We start from the raw sequence: 13,998 nt of genomic DNA, 5'->3' as shown, positions 1-13,998 counted from the left end.
GTAGTCAGTGGAGGTTCAGGTGGCCGCAGTGAGAGCCTGGGTGAAGGAGGAGATCCCCTGATACAAGGTGAGTGGATCGGTGGGGCATGGGACATCGCCACGAGGAAGGGAAACCATGGCTGGCCAGGCCATGCTGCTGCTGTATGTATGAGATGAGCCCTGTCCCTCCTTATCTTGTGAGCTACTCTGTTCAACAGGGATACAGAATAAGTGAGACATCCATGTGATGAGGAAGGCATCTCCCACTGATCTCTTGCCTACTCCCACCCTGGAACAGAATAGGGGGAATCAGCTGTTGGACTGTGTGGCAAACAGGTCCGTGGCAGGGTGACTCCACATGTGGAAGATGTCTGCCAATATGTGCGGGTTCATTTGCCACTCATGTTTGACTGGGAGGGCTCTGCTGAGTGCACCTGCTGTTATATTCAGGGTGCCTGGACGATGCACTGCCATGATAATTGTGTTGTATTTTAGGCACCAGTTCCAAAGTGCTCTGGCTTCTGTGCAAAGTGCTCGAGATCAGGCTTCGCCCTGATGATTTATGTAAAACATTGCTGCGACACTGTCTATGTACAGTCAGACGTGGCTGTTGGCGATGAATGGGAGGAATTTGATGAATGCATTCCTGACTGCACGCAGTTCTAGACGTTTATGTGCAAGTTCTTGTCGGTGCCAGACCACAGGCCCTGGCAGGTATGACGTTGTAAATGGGCATCCCATCCTGTAGGAGATGCATCTGTCATCATGGAGATGGATGGTTCTGGTGGGTGGAAGAGACTCTGGAACAAAGGTTCCATGGGGCCAGGCACCAGCATAAGGATTCCTTTACTATCCATGGAAGGGCTAGGGATTTAAACAGCAGGTGGACATTGGGTTTGTACACCTGTCCCAGACAGCTCTGCAAACATCTCATATGGAGACGGGCATTGCTGACTATGAAGTTGTATGCTACCATGTGTTTTACATCTATTCAAGCATAAATTTTGTGATATGGTGTTCACAGTCATTGCATGAGTGGGAAGTCAGCAGGAATTAGTATTGAAATAGCAGATGCACAGTCAAAACAAAACAAAAAAAAAACCACCAGACACTAAGAGGACAAAGAACATGCACATTTTGCGGATCTCTCTAATCTGGCCCTCAGAATGAACTGAGAACACAATTACACAATAAATACCAGTTTGTCCTAAACAAAGGAGATGTAGCAAAGTTCTTCTAACAAACATTTAGGGTACATGTTTGGAGGAAAGTTTTAATCCATATTCTGTAAGATTTGCTGTGTCAAATGTGTTGAATATATTTCCACATAAAAGGGAACATAAGTGATTGCAGGAATTTTTAGTATGTGTAACGAACATAGTAAAATGGATAGAAAAAAAAATGAGCAAGTGACTGGTTACCTACACATCTAGTCTTTAACAAAACAAGCTCCAAAAGGAAAGTTTCTAATCCAAAACAACTTACAGAGAAGCCAGATCTGCAAGTCCACATTGTCATTTATAGAGATACAAGCACACTAAGACATGGAAGGAGCATATCAGTGAAGAATTTTTCTAGCTCAAACTAAACAAACATTTCCAGGACTGCACTGCTTAGTGTGCAATTCTAGAACAGCTCGAGTGCAAAAAAGTATCTATTTCATTAAAGGATGGATTGACTGATAATTTATGGTATTTCATGATATTCAGTTACAGATTTAGCCATCCAATATATTTTACTGGTGACTTGATTCTAATAATTTAAATGCTTACCCAGCTAACTTCGCTATGTAAACACACTTGAGTGCTGCATGGAAATTCAGTTTGGAAGTTGAAAGTAACTGTTGAGGCTGTTGGAACAAGAGTAAGAATAAGCAAAACCAAAGAACCCATTCAGAAACATATCCTGAGACGTTTGTCACCAGGACTTTACATACCATCTAAGAACAATGATGAAGAAAAATAAATAATTTATGCCATAGTCCAGCATACTCAAAACATACAAGCAGTAATGGGTACTGTACCATTTCTTGCAGGATATTAACAACAATACTTAAGGCTTCTAAAATATGCTGTTACACACTGCTCTTCACAACAGCACTGCTGCATTTACTTCCCAACCCCTATAACAGCTGTAATACTTCTCAATTTCAGCAGTCGCTCACTTTAGCCTTTACAAATGCTTAGTGATAACACTGTGTTTTCATTCTCACATCACAAAATGTGAAGTTTCCCACTAAAATGCAATTTAAAATGGCTATTAAAAATGTTAGATATTGTTTAATTGAATAATCATGTAACCACACCAAATCTTATCAGTTACACAATTGTTCGTTGGTCCTCAGGGGTGGGGCCAGCAGCACTCTGCACTGCTGCCTCTGATACAGAGGCAGAAGCATAGGGTGCAGCAGCTTCTGTCCACGGGGCTGCGCCAGCATCATGCCTGCTCCCCCCCCACTCACTGCTGCCTCTAATACAGAGGCAGCAGCAAGGGGAGAAGGGGCAGCTCTGCAAAGCCAGTGCTCATGGGTAGCCGGCTTTTAAGTTGGTTCCCACCTCCTCCCCACCCCACCCCCCCCGCCTCTGTGGAAGGCCGCTGGGGGAGGGAGAGGGCAGGTGGCTTTGCAGAGCCGGCATGTGCAGAGAGACAGCTTAAGAAAGCCAGCTCCCTACGTGTATTGGTTCCTGCCTCTGACCAAAAAAAAGGAAGAATCTCAGAAGGGGCAGGCAGCACTGTGAGAGCCAATACATACGGGAAGCTCTCTTAAAAGTAGGCTCCCCGCATATACCAACTACCACCTGCCCACTTCACCCTCTGTAATGCTGCCTCTATCAGTACGACACCCTTTTAGACACCTGAAAACTTCTAGCATGTCCCCTCTCAGTCTTTTCCTTTCCAAATTAAACAAGCCCAGTTCTTTCTTCCTTCCCAGGTCATGTTCTCTAGACCTTTAATTATTTTTGTTGCTCTTCTCTGGACCTTCTCCAATTTATCCAAATCTTTTTTGAAATGTGGTGCTCAGAACTGGACACAATACTCCAACTGAGGCCTAATGAGCACAGAAGGATGACTTCTCATTTCTTGCTCACAAAACTTCCATTAATGCATCCCAGAAGCATGTTTGTTTTTTTTGCAACAGCATCACATTGATGACTCATTTTGCTTGTGGTCCACTATGACCCCTAGATACTTTTCTGCAGTACTCCTTCATAGACAGTCGCTTCCCATTCTGTATGCATGGCATGAATTGTTCCTTCCTGAGTACTTTGCAATTGTCCTTATTAAACTTCATCCTATTTACTTATCTCAAACCATTTCTCTAGTTTGTCCAGATCATTTTGAATTATGACCCTATCCTCCAAAGCACTTGCAACCCCTCTCAGCTTGGTATTATCTGCAAACTTAGTAAGCATTCTCTCTATGCCAATATCTAAATCATTGATGAAGATATCGAACAGAACCGGTCCCAAAACAGACCTCTGCGGAACCCTGCTTGTTATGCCCTTCCAGCAGGGACTGTGAACCATTAATAACTACTCTCTGAGAATGGTTATCCAGCCAGTTATGCACCCACTTTATAGTAGCCCCATCTAAGTTGTATTTGCCTAGTTTATTGATAAGAAGATCGTGTGAAACCGTATCAAATGTCTTACTAAAGTCTAGGTATACCATGTCCACCGCTTCTCCCTTATCTACAAGACTCATTAACCTGTCAAAGAAAGCTATCAGATTGGTTTGACATGATTTGTTCTTTACAACTCCATGCTGGCTGTTACCTATCACCTTATCTTCCAGATGTTTGCAGATTAATTCCTTAATTACTTTTGCTGCATTATCTTTCCTGGTGCAAAAGTTAGACTAACTGGTCTGTTGTTTCCTGGGTTGTTCTTATTTCCCTTTTTATAGATGGGCACTATATTTGCCCTTTTCCAGTTTTCTGGAATCTCTCTGGTCTTCCATGATTTTTCAAAGATCATAGCTAAAGGCTCAGATACCTTCTCTATCAACTCCTTTCTGTAACTGGGAGCAAAAGGGAAAAAATACACAGCTCCTCTGCCCTCCCCAACCAGAGTGAAACTTCACTTTCCTCTCCCTCCTTGACAGTGAGAGGAAGGAGAACAGCAAGCAGAATCCTAGTAGGAATTTTGGTGGGGTAGGGGTTCAGCCATCTCTAAATATTTCTGGGGGTATTGGGGCAGTCTCAGACAAGGGCACGGATGCACCCCCTGCCAGCCTCACACCTGCCTGGCTGCCAGGAGCTGGGCTGGAAGCATGTTGCACTGCCTCCTGCAGCCCAGCCAACTGGATCCTTCTTGCCAGAGAGGCACACCGTAGCTTTTCAGCTTACTTTTACCTATGGCGGGTCTCCTACTTAATTGGCTACGAATGGCCAGTACTTCTCTCTAGCAGCCCCAACAGGCACTACTACTCTGTAGAAAGTTCAAGAACTCTCTCATATGCAGAGGACTAGAACTCTCTCATATCCAGAGGAGCATCCCATAAATACATATGGAAGACACATCCAAGAAAAATTCTTCTAGTTTGGGGTTTTATTACAAACTGAGTTCAGGCCAAGTTCACAAAACTTTGCATGTCTTTCAACAAGACTAGTCCAAACTATAGTTTTCATCTGCATTTACTATGTGTTTTAGGGTCTCATTTGAGAATGTTTTTACAGAACTACAAGTAAAGGCCAAAGGTTTCCAGAAGCTGTAACTGGATGACAGGGGACACATCTCTCAAATCATCCTGTTCTGTTCATTCCCTCTGAAGCATATAGCACCAACTACTATTGAAGACAAGATACTGAGCTACATAGACTACTGGACAACTGAGATGCTAAGTGGTCACTTAAGTATGATAAGGTCATTGCAGAGGACAAAAATTCTTAGCATCAGTCTTCACAGCTGAGGTGGACAAAGATTCCCAACCCTGAAAATTCTGAATCAACTCAAATGTGAAGTCACAGAGTTTACAAACCAGTGTTAGTAATTATCATTTAAATTGGTTTTTGTACCAAATGACTGCAGGACAGATAATCTAACACCAATTTTTTTCTAGAAGAGCTACAGAGGTGATCCCAGCAACTTTCTTAGGGACCGGTGAAAGTGACATCAGTACCAGCCTATCCGGTTAAAACTGTAGTGGAGAACAGAACTGGCAGATACATGAACACCGTACGCGAGGGAAAGTTAACATGTTTTCCTAAAGGAAAATCATGCCTCACCAATCTTCTGACCTCCCCAAAAATTCTAGTAGAATGTGGTCAAGGGAAATCCAGTGTATACTGTATACTTTGATGTCCAGGAAGCTTTGGCAAGGTCTATCACTAAAGGCTCTTAAGCAAAATAAGGTGTCATGGGATAAGAGGGAAGAGCCTCTCATAGGTCAATAACTGATTAAAAGATAGAAAACAAAAATATAGGAATAATCTGTCAGTTTCCAGAATGGAAACAGGTAAATAGTGGCTTCCCCCAGAGGTCTCTAGTATGGCTAGTACTATTCAACTTATTCATAAATGATCTGGACGAAGGAATAAACTATGAGATAGCAAAGTTTTCAAAGGATACAAAACTACTCAATATAGTCAAGTCCAAAGCAGATTATGAAGCATTACAAAGGGATCTCACAACATTGGATGACTGGGCAACAAATGGAAGATGAAATTCAACCCTGATAAACACAAAGTAATGAATATATTGAAAATATAATCCCAATTATACATATAAGTAGCTGTAATCTTCCTTGAATGATATCTGTGACTCACTTTGACCAGCTCTCTGAAAACATCGACTCATGTGCAGCTACATTTAAAAAAAAAAAAAAAAAAAAAAAAAAAAGCAGCAAAGAGGATATTGAGCATCCTTTGGAAAGGGGGAAATACAGAAGGCACAATATACTATAATGCCTCTCTATAAATCCACTGTATGCACACATCTAATTCTGCATGGAAATGTACTCAAGATATACTGAAATAAGGTTCAGAAAAGAGCAACAAGAATGATTAGGAACAGCTTCTGTGTGAGGAAAGAGTAATATGACTAGGACTTCTCAGCTTGGAAAAGAGATGAGTAACCGGTGGTCATACAGAAATATGACTGGTGTGGAAAGTGTTATTTACTCCTCATAACACAAGAACTAGGGGCCACCAAATAACATGAGGCAACAGGTTTAAAATTTTGAAAAAGTAAGTATTTCGTCACACAACGTAGTCAACATGTGAGAGACTTTGCCAGATGTAGTGAAGGCCAAAACTATAACTACTGGGCTAGATGCACCTTTGGTCTACAGGCAGTCCCCGGGTTACGTACAAGATAGGGACTGTAGGTTTGTTCTTAAGTTGAATTTGTACGCAAGTCGGAACTGGCGTCCAGATTCAGCCGCTGCTGAAACTGACCAGCAGCTGACTACAGGAAGCCAGAGGCAGAGTTTCTCTGCCCCAGGCTTCCTGGAATCAGCTGCTAATTGGTTTCAACAGCGGCTGAATCTGGATGCCTGGAACAGAGCAGCTGGGGCGCTGCCGGGTAGGTCACCGCAGCGCCACACCTCGGCGCTGCGGGGACCAACCCGGCAGCACCCCAGCTGCTCTGTTCCAGGTGTCCCCAAGTCGATGAGTTTCAGCAGCGGCTGACTTGGGGACACCTGTGGCAGAGCAGCTGGGGTGCTGCCAGGTTGGTCCAGTAGCACCGAGGAGCGGCGCTACGGGACCAACCTGGCAGCGCCCCAGCTGCTCTACCACAGGCGTCCGTGAGAAAAGCCTGGTCTGCTGGGGAGGGGGGCGCACTAGCTGCCCCCCCCCAGCAGACCAGGGAGCCGCAGAGCCGCTTTTCTCGCCCCAGAGGACACGGGTGGCAGTACCGTGGCACGTCTGGGCGGCCCTGCCACCCGCGTCCTCGGGGGCAAGAAAAGCCCGGTTCATAAGTACGGATCCAACTTGAGTCGGATCCGCGTAACTCGGGGACTGCCTGTACTCTTTGGACTGACCCAGTTTGGCCATTCTTACATCTGACTCAATATGGCTCTACATTCCTCAGAGCTAGTTTTGAAAACAGGTACCTATTCAAGACATTTAGCCTGTAACCTCAAATGTCCTTTAAAGTGATCTGTAAATCTCTGTTATATGAACCCATTTTAACCATGCTACTCACCATGCTGTGAAGACAGGTGGCGTGCAGGTCTTGCTGGCTGAAGGGATTTACCAATCAGTTTTTTAGTGTCCATTATCTTTAACATTTTGAGGTGCCACACTTAAAAAAAAAAAGAAATCACAAGCATGTAAAACATTCATTTACAGACAGGAGTGCAACATTGCATTTTCAAGGAAATCTTCCTTGGCTTCTTGACTGTACCAACCTGCACTGTAATACAAAAAATGAAGGGCATAGTATACAGTTTAGTAAAAAACGACAGACATCTAGTCAGTTTCAGAATGAATATTCCATAAAGTAATTCTAGGCATAAATCTCAAACTGCCTTTTTAACTACTTCAAACCACAGTTATCTTCAGGCATAAGTAGGTTGTAGCTCATGTCTTATCTATTCACCAAGCTGCATCGTTTTATTGCCCTGGTTTAGCTAAAAGTGCAATATTAACGTATTGAGATTTGTGTCTTTGCCACCACGACAGTTGAATTGGATATCACTGACACACAAACTGCATGGCAGACACGGGAAACTGCCAGAGCCTTGGGTAGGGGCAAGGCTTACCAAGCTCCACTAATGCATTTGAATTCATGGATACACCAGAGGTAACTTCTAAAATTCCCTTCTTTAGCCCAGGGAATCTCATAGCTTGGTAAGATCTTGTGTCCCTTTCTTTTGAAGACACAGAACTATGAAAGTAGTCTTGATGCGGTGTTCACAACTGTACAAAAAACCCTCAGGGGGTAACCATGTTAGTCTGTAACTTTAAAAACAACATGTAGTTCTATGGCACCTTAGAGACAAACAAAAACATATAGAATCACGAGTTTGTGGATAAAACCCACTTCAGATTAATTAGAGTGGAAATAGCAAAAACTAAGATGTGTGTCTTCAGGGGAAATGGGTAAAAGTTCTCACCAAACTATGAGATTCCTTGGGCTAAAGAAGGGAATTTTAGAAATTACCACTGGTGTATCCATGAATTCAAGTGCACTAGAGGAGCTTAGTAAGCCTTGCTCCTACCCAATACTCTGGCAGCTTCCAGCATCTGCCATGCAGTCGTGTGCCAATGCTATCCAGTTCAATCGCCATGGTAGCTATACATTCATCTGATGTGGGTTTTACCTACACAAAATTCATGATTCTAGAGACAAAAATATATAAGGTGCCACAGGACTACTAATTTAAATAAAAACAACAAACCAAAACCTGGATTCCTCAAGGGACTATGGAACCTGAAGAAAGACTGTTCGAGGACAATGGCAAAGGAAAGCAATCGGGTGATTGAAACAGTGTGGGAGAAGGGTGGGACTAAAGCTAGATAGGGAATGGAGGAGGGACTGGAATCACAGAGTCCAAAAGTGTGATCCAAGCCAGACTGGACCATTTACTAAGGACTTGCTCTTATGTGGTAAAATAATCTTTCGGGGGGCAAGGACTATACACACCTTCACCTTTTGCTTCTTGGTTTGAGTTGATAGAAGAACTAGGACCAGAAGACGACCGGCACAGGAGGACAAGGCAGAACAGTAATACTATTTATTTTATTTGACCACGCATAAGTTGTAAGTTACACAGACCAGTTCTCACACACACACACACACACACACACACACACACACACACACAAAAGCACAATCATCCTCTTTGCAGATAACCTTCACAGTCCTTTTTGAAACACACATGTACTGAAGTTCATCTTGAAAGGGTCACTCAAACTTTAAAATAGTAACTGATTTCAGAAAAATCAAGTTGTTTTAGCAATGCAACACCTCAAAACTGTGACCCTGATACACTGTATATTTTAATTCACATCTATTCTTTTAATTCACATCTATTCTGTATTGTTTACAGAACTCCAAGGGACCATCTCAACTTCTCTGGGTTCTGTCCAGTGAAAAACTCCTCTCTACTTCTATCTACTTCAGAGGTGTTCTGGCTAGATAGATTTCTGCATAAGAACTCCTCTGCCAGTCACAGTAATCCTGGTACCCATAAAAGGAGCCTGTTTGTGGGTATGGGTTCATATAACGCATGTGCTCCTCCCAGCCCAGTCCAGGCTCCCAAAAAATGAAACAAGCCAAAGGTTTTCAATGCCCTACCAGTCTGAAGACTTTTCTTTCTTCCCTTCCTCTCCCCACCCCCCCATCCAAATTGTAGTCTTTCAGGCAATTAGTAATATTACTATAGCACTCCTGCCAGTTGCCAATTTGTGAGTGGGAGAGCAGAACCATTTTCAGCTACAATAAGAACCAGGGAATCACACCTTCTAAGATGCCCCCTCTCTCTGTTCAGGTAGTACAGCAAAGGATGCCACCGCCCTCTTTTGGTCAAGGAGATTCCCTTCCTACCCCTTGTGAACCTGTCCAGTTTACCAGTATCTATCACTCTCCTAGTTCCGGTAAAAAGTGTGTGCTACCTCCCACTCCAAGTAAGTATGCCTCGATGATTACTGCATCTTATTTTCAGGGGCAGAATTTCTAGAAAAGGATAAAAGAAAGGGCACCTGCTCCTGCCAGATGCTGCCCCGAACCCAGCCTTTGTATGGACATTGAGGGAAATAGGCACACCTTCAGCCTCAGTATCAAAACAGTACCTCAGCTGTTGCTGAATAAAACATGCATGCAAAATAAGAATGACATCATATTCATGCATGCAAAACACACACCAAAACAGACAGCACTAGAACTGATTAGCTCCCAAATGCTGTCAGGTGTGCAGAGTTAAACTACAGAAAGTATGATTCTTTCGCAGTTTAGTGATCTTAAAACAGTAAGTGAGCTTCAAGATGACTGTGCCCTTTAAATGAAGTCATCAACCACTGCTGAAAATAGTTTAAAATTAACATTTTCCCCTAAATGATTAAATTATTTTCTCCGGTCTGCTTTAACAGGTAGCGAGTAGCATTGGTGACAAAGGTCTTAAAGCAACAAAGCCATTTCCTATTGTAATAAGAGCTGAAGAAGAGCTCTACAGAGCTTAAAAGCTTGTCTCTTTTACCATCAGAAGCTAATGCAATAAAAGATTACCTCACCAAAATTGTCTCTATAGTAAAATCAGCTCTCTCCAGCTAGAAACCAAGTATATGTCTACACTCTTGTTATTCTGAGCATTAGTATTTCACTGATAGTTAAAAGTCTATTACTTCATATAATCAGCAGAGGATTTTTAATGTTGGTTTTATGACTTTTCCATGCCTACTGATATTTAAGGAAGCCCTGAAAAGTTCTACTTGTTTAACTGCTGCAGTTATGAAGACTATATCAACCTATGTGGAGACTCTTATTCCAAAAGAAGGATGACTATTTATAAACTATTTAAGATTAATCTAAATTAAAGAGTCTGAACCAGAAAAGGGCACCATCATTCCAGAAGAGAAGTGTCAACACAAGGAGTTACATCATTATAACCACAGAGCTTTAAATTCACCTCCTACTATATACTGGTCTGACTTGCCATACAGACAAACCTTTTAATCCATCTAGAACCATGGTATTCAACCAGTTCTTAAGAGAAATAACCACATTATTCTAAAATGTAAATAATGTAACATACAAAATAAAGCCAACTAGTCACACTCATGCAGCCAAATAGCCAGATGGGGCTACAGTGCTGGACACCATGGATTCTCGCACATAAAACTAGAGCTTTGTAGGGGAATCTGTGAGAAGACGCAAGCATATTTCCTGAGGTCTAATTGGAAAAATGAAGACGTCAATATCCTTGATTCAATATATAAAATGTAACTGGAGCTGGAATAAACAAAGAACTGAAGCTTCCCAATTTCCCTTCCCTGGCTCTTGTACAGTTCATCACATTTCCTTCATCTACAGGGCATTGAGTCTTCTCGCCTACAGGACCCGTTTCTCAATGTGTTGGTTTGAAAAGCCTTAGACTACAGCTGCCGCCTGTCCGATTTTCCCAGACTGGGCTGGTTTTGTCCCCTGCCCTTGAGGTCACAACCTCTCCTCCCCCCACGAGACCGTCTGTGTCTCGGGGGGGGGGGGGGGAGCCCGTCAAGTCTCCTCGCCCCCTCTACCGATCACGTCCAACCGCCCTGTTTTGCCACAAACTTTCGGCGTCTCTGGCGAGGTCCAGTTCAACCCAGGGGCAAGGCCCGACTACTCCCCTCGGCCCCCTCCGCCTCCCATGGGCGCACCGCCCTCTCACCTCAGCCCGCCCAGCCGCCCCGAGCCGGAGCCGCCGCTGCCCACGCAGCTCCTGGGGAAGCGGACAGCAGCAGCCTGCTGACTTCGCACTGTGTTTGCCTGCGGCCCCGCGTGCGAGGCGAGGGCGACGCCTCCTCGTTAACCGTTCAACTGCTGCGCAGCGAGAACGCCAGGGATCACTGAACGGAAGGGACGTGGGCACCAGGCACCGCCCTCTCCACCAGCCTGCTGTCCCCTTCCCCCGGGCCTCAGGATGGTAGCCCCCGTTTTGCCTCTCCCCTCAGCCTAGCGCCGCCTCTTGCTTTGCCCCTCCCCCCACTGTCAGCCTACTGCCCTCCCCACCCCCCATAGGGTACCAGCGGGTAATATTTAAAAAGCCCCTGCCCTGCCCCCTTTCCCCGAGGCTGCGCCTTGCACCACCTCTCCACCTGAGGTCCTGCTCTTGCCCCCTCTCGGCCCTGCTGCCCCGCCCCTGCACACTGCTCTTCCCCTCTGTCAGGGTGGGGAGCTGCAGCCACCTGATGCAGGTAGGAGGTGGCCCTGGCTAAAAAGGGGCAGGCACAGGTGATGAGTTGCCCCCCCCTTCCCACAGTAACTGGACGGTGGGGGGTCCAGTCATAAGATCAGACCAGGTCCCCTTTTCAACCCGACTTTCCAGTCGAATAGCAGGCACCTGGCCACCCTGTCCCTCTATCAGCTTAGTGTTGTTCCATCTCCCTCATGCCACCCCCCCCCCCACTCTGGGCCCGGTCCCACCATCAGCCTACCACCCTCTTTTCTCCCCCTGCTATCAGACTAGTACTATCCCCCACTATCAACTCTGAACTGCTCCTGCTGTCTCCTCTAAGCCTGCTGCTCTCCCCCTTTCCCCCCTCCCCCCCATCCCCACACCATGGCTACGTCTAGACTGGCATGATTTTCTGGAAATGCTTTTAACGGAAAAGTTTTCCATTAAAAGCATTTTCAGAATAGAGCGGCTAGATTGGCACAGATGCTTTTCCGCAAAAGCACTTTTTGCGGAAAAACGTCCGTGCCGATCTAGACATGCTTTTCCGCAAAAAAGCCCCGATCGCCATTTTCGCGATCGGAGCTTTTTTGTGGAAAACAAATCTGGGCTGTCTACACTGGCCCTTTTGTTCAAAAGTTTTGCGCAAAAGGATTTTTGCCCGAACGGGAGCAGCATAGTATTTCCGCAAGAACACTGACAATCTTACATGAGATCGTCAGTGCTTTTGCGGAAATCCAAGCGGCCAGTGTAGACAGCTGGCAAGTTTTTCCGGAAAAGTGGCTGATTTTCCAGAAAAACTGGCCCGTCTAGACACAGCCCTTGTGTTGAATATTGTCTCTCCTGCTCCTGAATTGGAAAACTGTGTGGGAGATTAATGTGCTATGCAATTCAAGGATTAGGCTACCTGGGTTGTGTGCCCCTAACTAGGGGATGCTGTGTCCCAAGCAGCTGCTGAGCCTTCTGCTTGGGGTGGGAGAAGATCAGTGTGTACATTGAGGAAACAGATCCTTCCTCCCAAGCACTAAGTAGGAGATGCACAATGCAACATCTTCCCTTCTCAGAGTTGGGAAGCTTGCAGTTCTGCGAACCCTCTACATATGAAATCATGACATAGACCTAACATAAGATTTGTGTTATAAAATAAAATAAAAAAGGAGTGCAGGGAGTATTTTCATTTCACTACTTACTCTCTGCTCCCTGGGACTCCTAATAGGGCTCCCATAAGGGAGTCCCTCTACCCTTCTTGCATCCTGAAGTGAGGAAACTTGGAGATGATCTGTCCTTTCCTTCCCAATTATCACTATACAAGCCATCAAAGTATGGTTTTATTTGAGAGAGTCCTGTCAGTGCCTGAAGAGTTTAGTGACAGGTTTTGAACAGAAAATAACACATCCAATTCATAAGTACAATAATATAAAACCAAAAAAAGGGAAAACAAATTCAGTGATAATGTGAGTTGAAAACAACATTCACCAGAGGGCATCTATCCACTCATTAAGTGACTGACTATAAATAGTATGGCATTAAAATTTGATGTGTGTTTTTATTTTCTCACATAGGTCACTTCACATAGGCTGTACACTTCAATTCCTCAGGATTGGAGTCAAACAGGAGCAGGTAATTTTCCAATACAAATCAGCTTTGTGAATGGGGGCAGCTAACGGAGTTTGAGAGGGACTTCGCTAGGTGAAGGAGGAGCAAATACTGGATCCTTGAGATAAGTGGCTGTCGGTAGTGTGTGTTTGTGTTTGGGGGTTACTTGCTAGTTGCCTGAAAGAAACTGTGTGATGAGCTTATGTTTGTCTGTCTGTCTGTTTGGTTGGGTGGTTGGAGAGTCAAGTGCTGAGCTGTTTGTTTGAATGACCATGTGCTCTGAGCTTCTTAACAAGGATTTGAATTGTAGAACCCTCTGTTCATTGGTCAAGCCTTAGCCAGGGGGCAGGGCTAGCAGGAAGGCTAGGGCTTTATTTCAAGGGGGAGTTGGAAGGGGGTGAGGCGCACTTGCCATTTTTTTAAACTTTTCATCTAAACTAACAACAAAACTTCCTGATTTAAATAACAACCCTATCAATAACCTAAGTAGCTGCAGGGGAGAATGCAGGCAGCAGCCGAGTGGGGGCTATCCTGTTTATTGCACTCAATGTAGCATGTATGATTACCTGCCCTGTGGGTAGGTGGCATATGTGTGCATTTTTACAA

The 13,998-nt window shown here is 44.6% G+C and overlaps 1 protein-coding gene and 1 long non-coding RNA gene across 13 annotated transcripts in view; one reads left to right on the top strand and one right to left on the bottom strand.

Moving 5' to 3' along the window:
- The window catches only part of C2H8orf88 (chromosome 2 C8orf88 homolog), a 127,316-nt gene that overhangs the window by 111,072 nt on the left and 2,246 nt on the right, over positions 1-13,998 (bottom strand). For 7 of the 9 annotated variants that reach the window (XM_075920416.2, XM_075920413.2, XM_075920412.2 and 4 more), the window contains exons 1-3: positions 11,293-11,431; positions 7,128-7,226; positions 1,752-1,828 (exon numbers count right to left, since the gene is read on the bottom strand). In XM_075920416.2, coding sequence (XP_075776531.1) covers positions 1,752-1,828; positions 7,128-7,212 — 162 coding nt within the window. In that variant the 5' untranslated portion in view covers positions 7,213-7,226; positions 11,293-11,431. Of the gene's footprint in view, positions 1-1,751; positions 1,829-7,127; positions 7,227-8,570; positions 8,605-11,292; positions 11,432-13,998 lie in introns of those variants that run through there. The other 2 variants (XM_075920410.2, XM_075920409.2) reach the window with 2 other exon arrangements.
- The window catches only part of LOC112545134 (uncharacterized), a 70,614-nt gene continuing 68,027 nt past the window's right edge, over positions 11,412-13,998 (top strand). The window contains exons 1-2 of one of the 4 annotated variants that reach the window (XR_016348701.1): positions 11,412-11,547; positions 13,359-13,416. This is a non-coding gene — a long non-coding RNA (uncharacterized LOC112545134). Of the gene's footprint in view, positions 11,548-11,599; positions 11,819-13,358; positions 13,417-13,998 lie in introns of those variants that run through there. The other 3 variants (XR_012901324.2, XR_016348702.1, XR_012901327.2) reach the window with 3 other exon arrangements.

This window comes from Pelodiscus sinensis, chromosome 2, assembly GCF_052426305.1.
Source record: "Pelodiscus sinensis isolate ZL-2025 chromosome 2, ASM5242630v1, whole genome shotgun sequence".
Classification (NCBI taxonomy): Eukaryota; Metazoa; Chordata; order Testudines; family Trionychidae; genus Pelodiscus; species Pelodiscus sinensis.
This window is presented reverse-complemented; position numbering and strand designations above follow the sequence as displayed.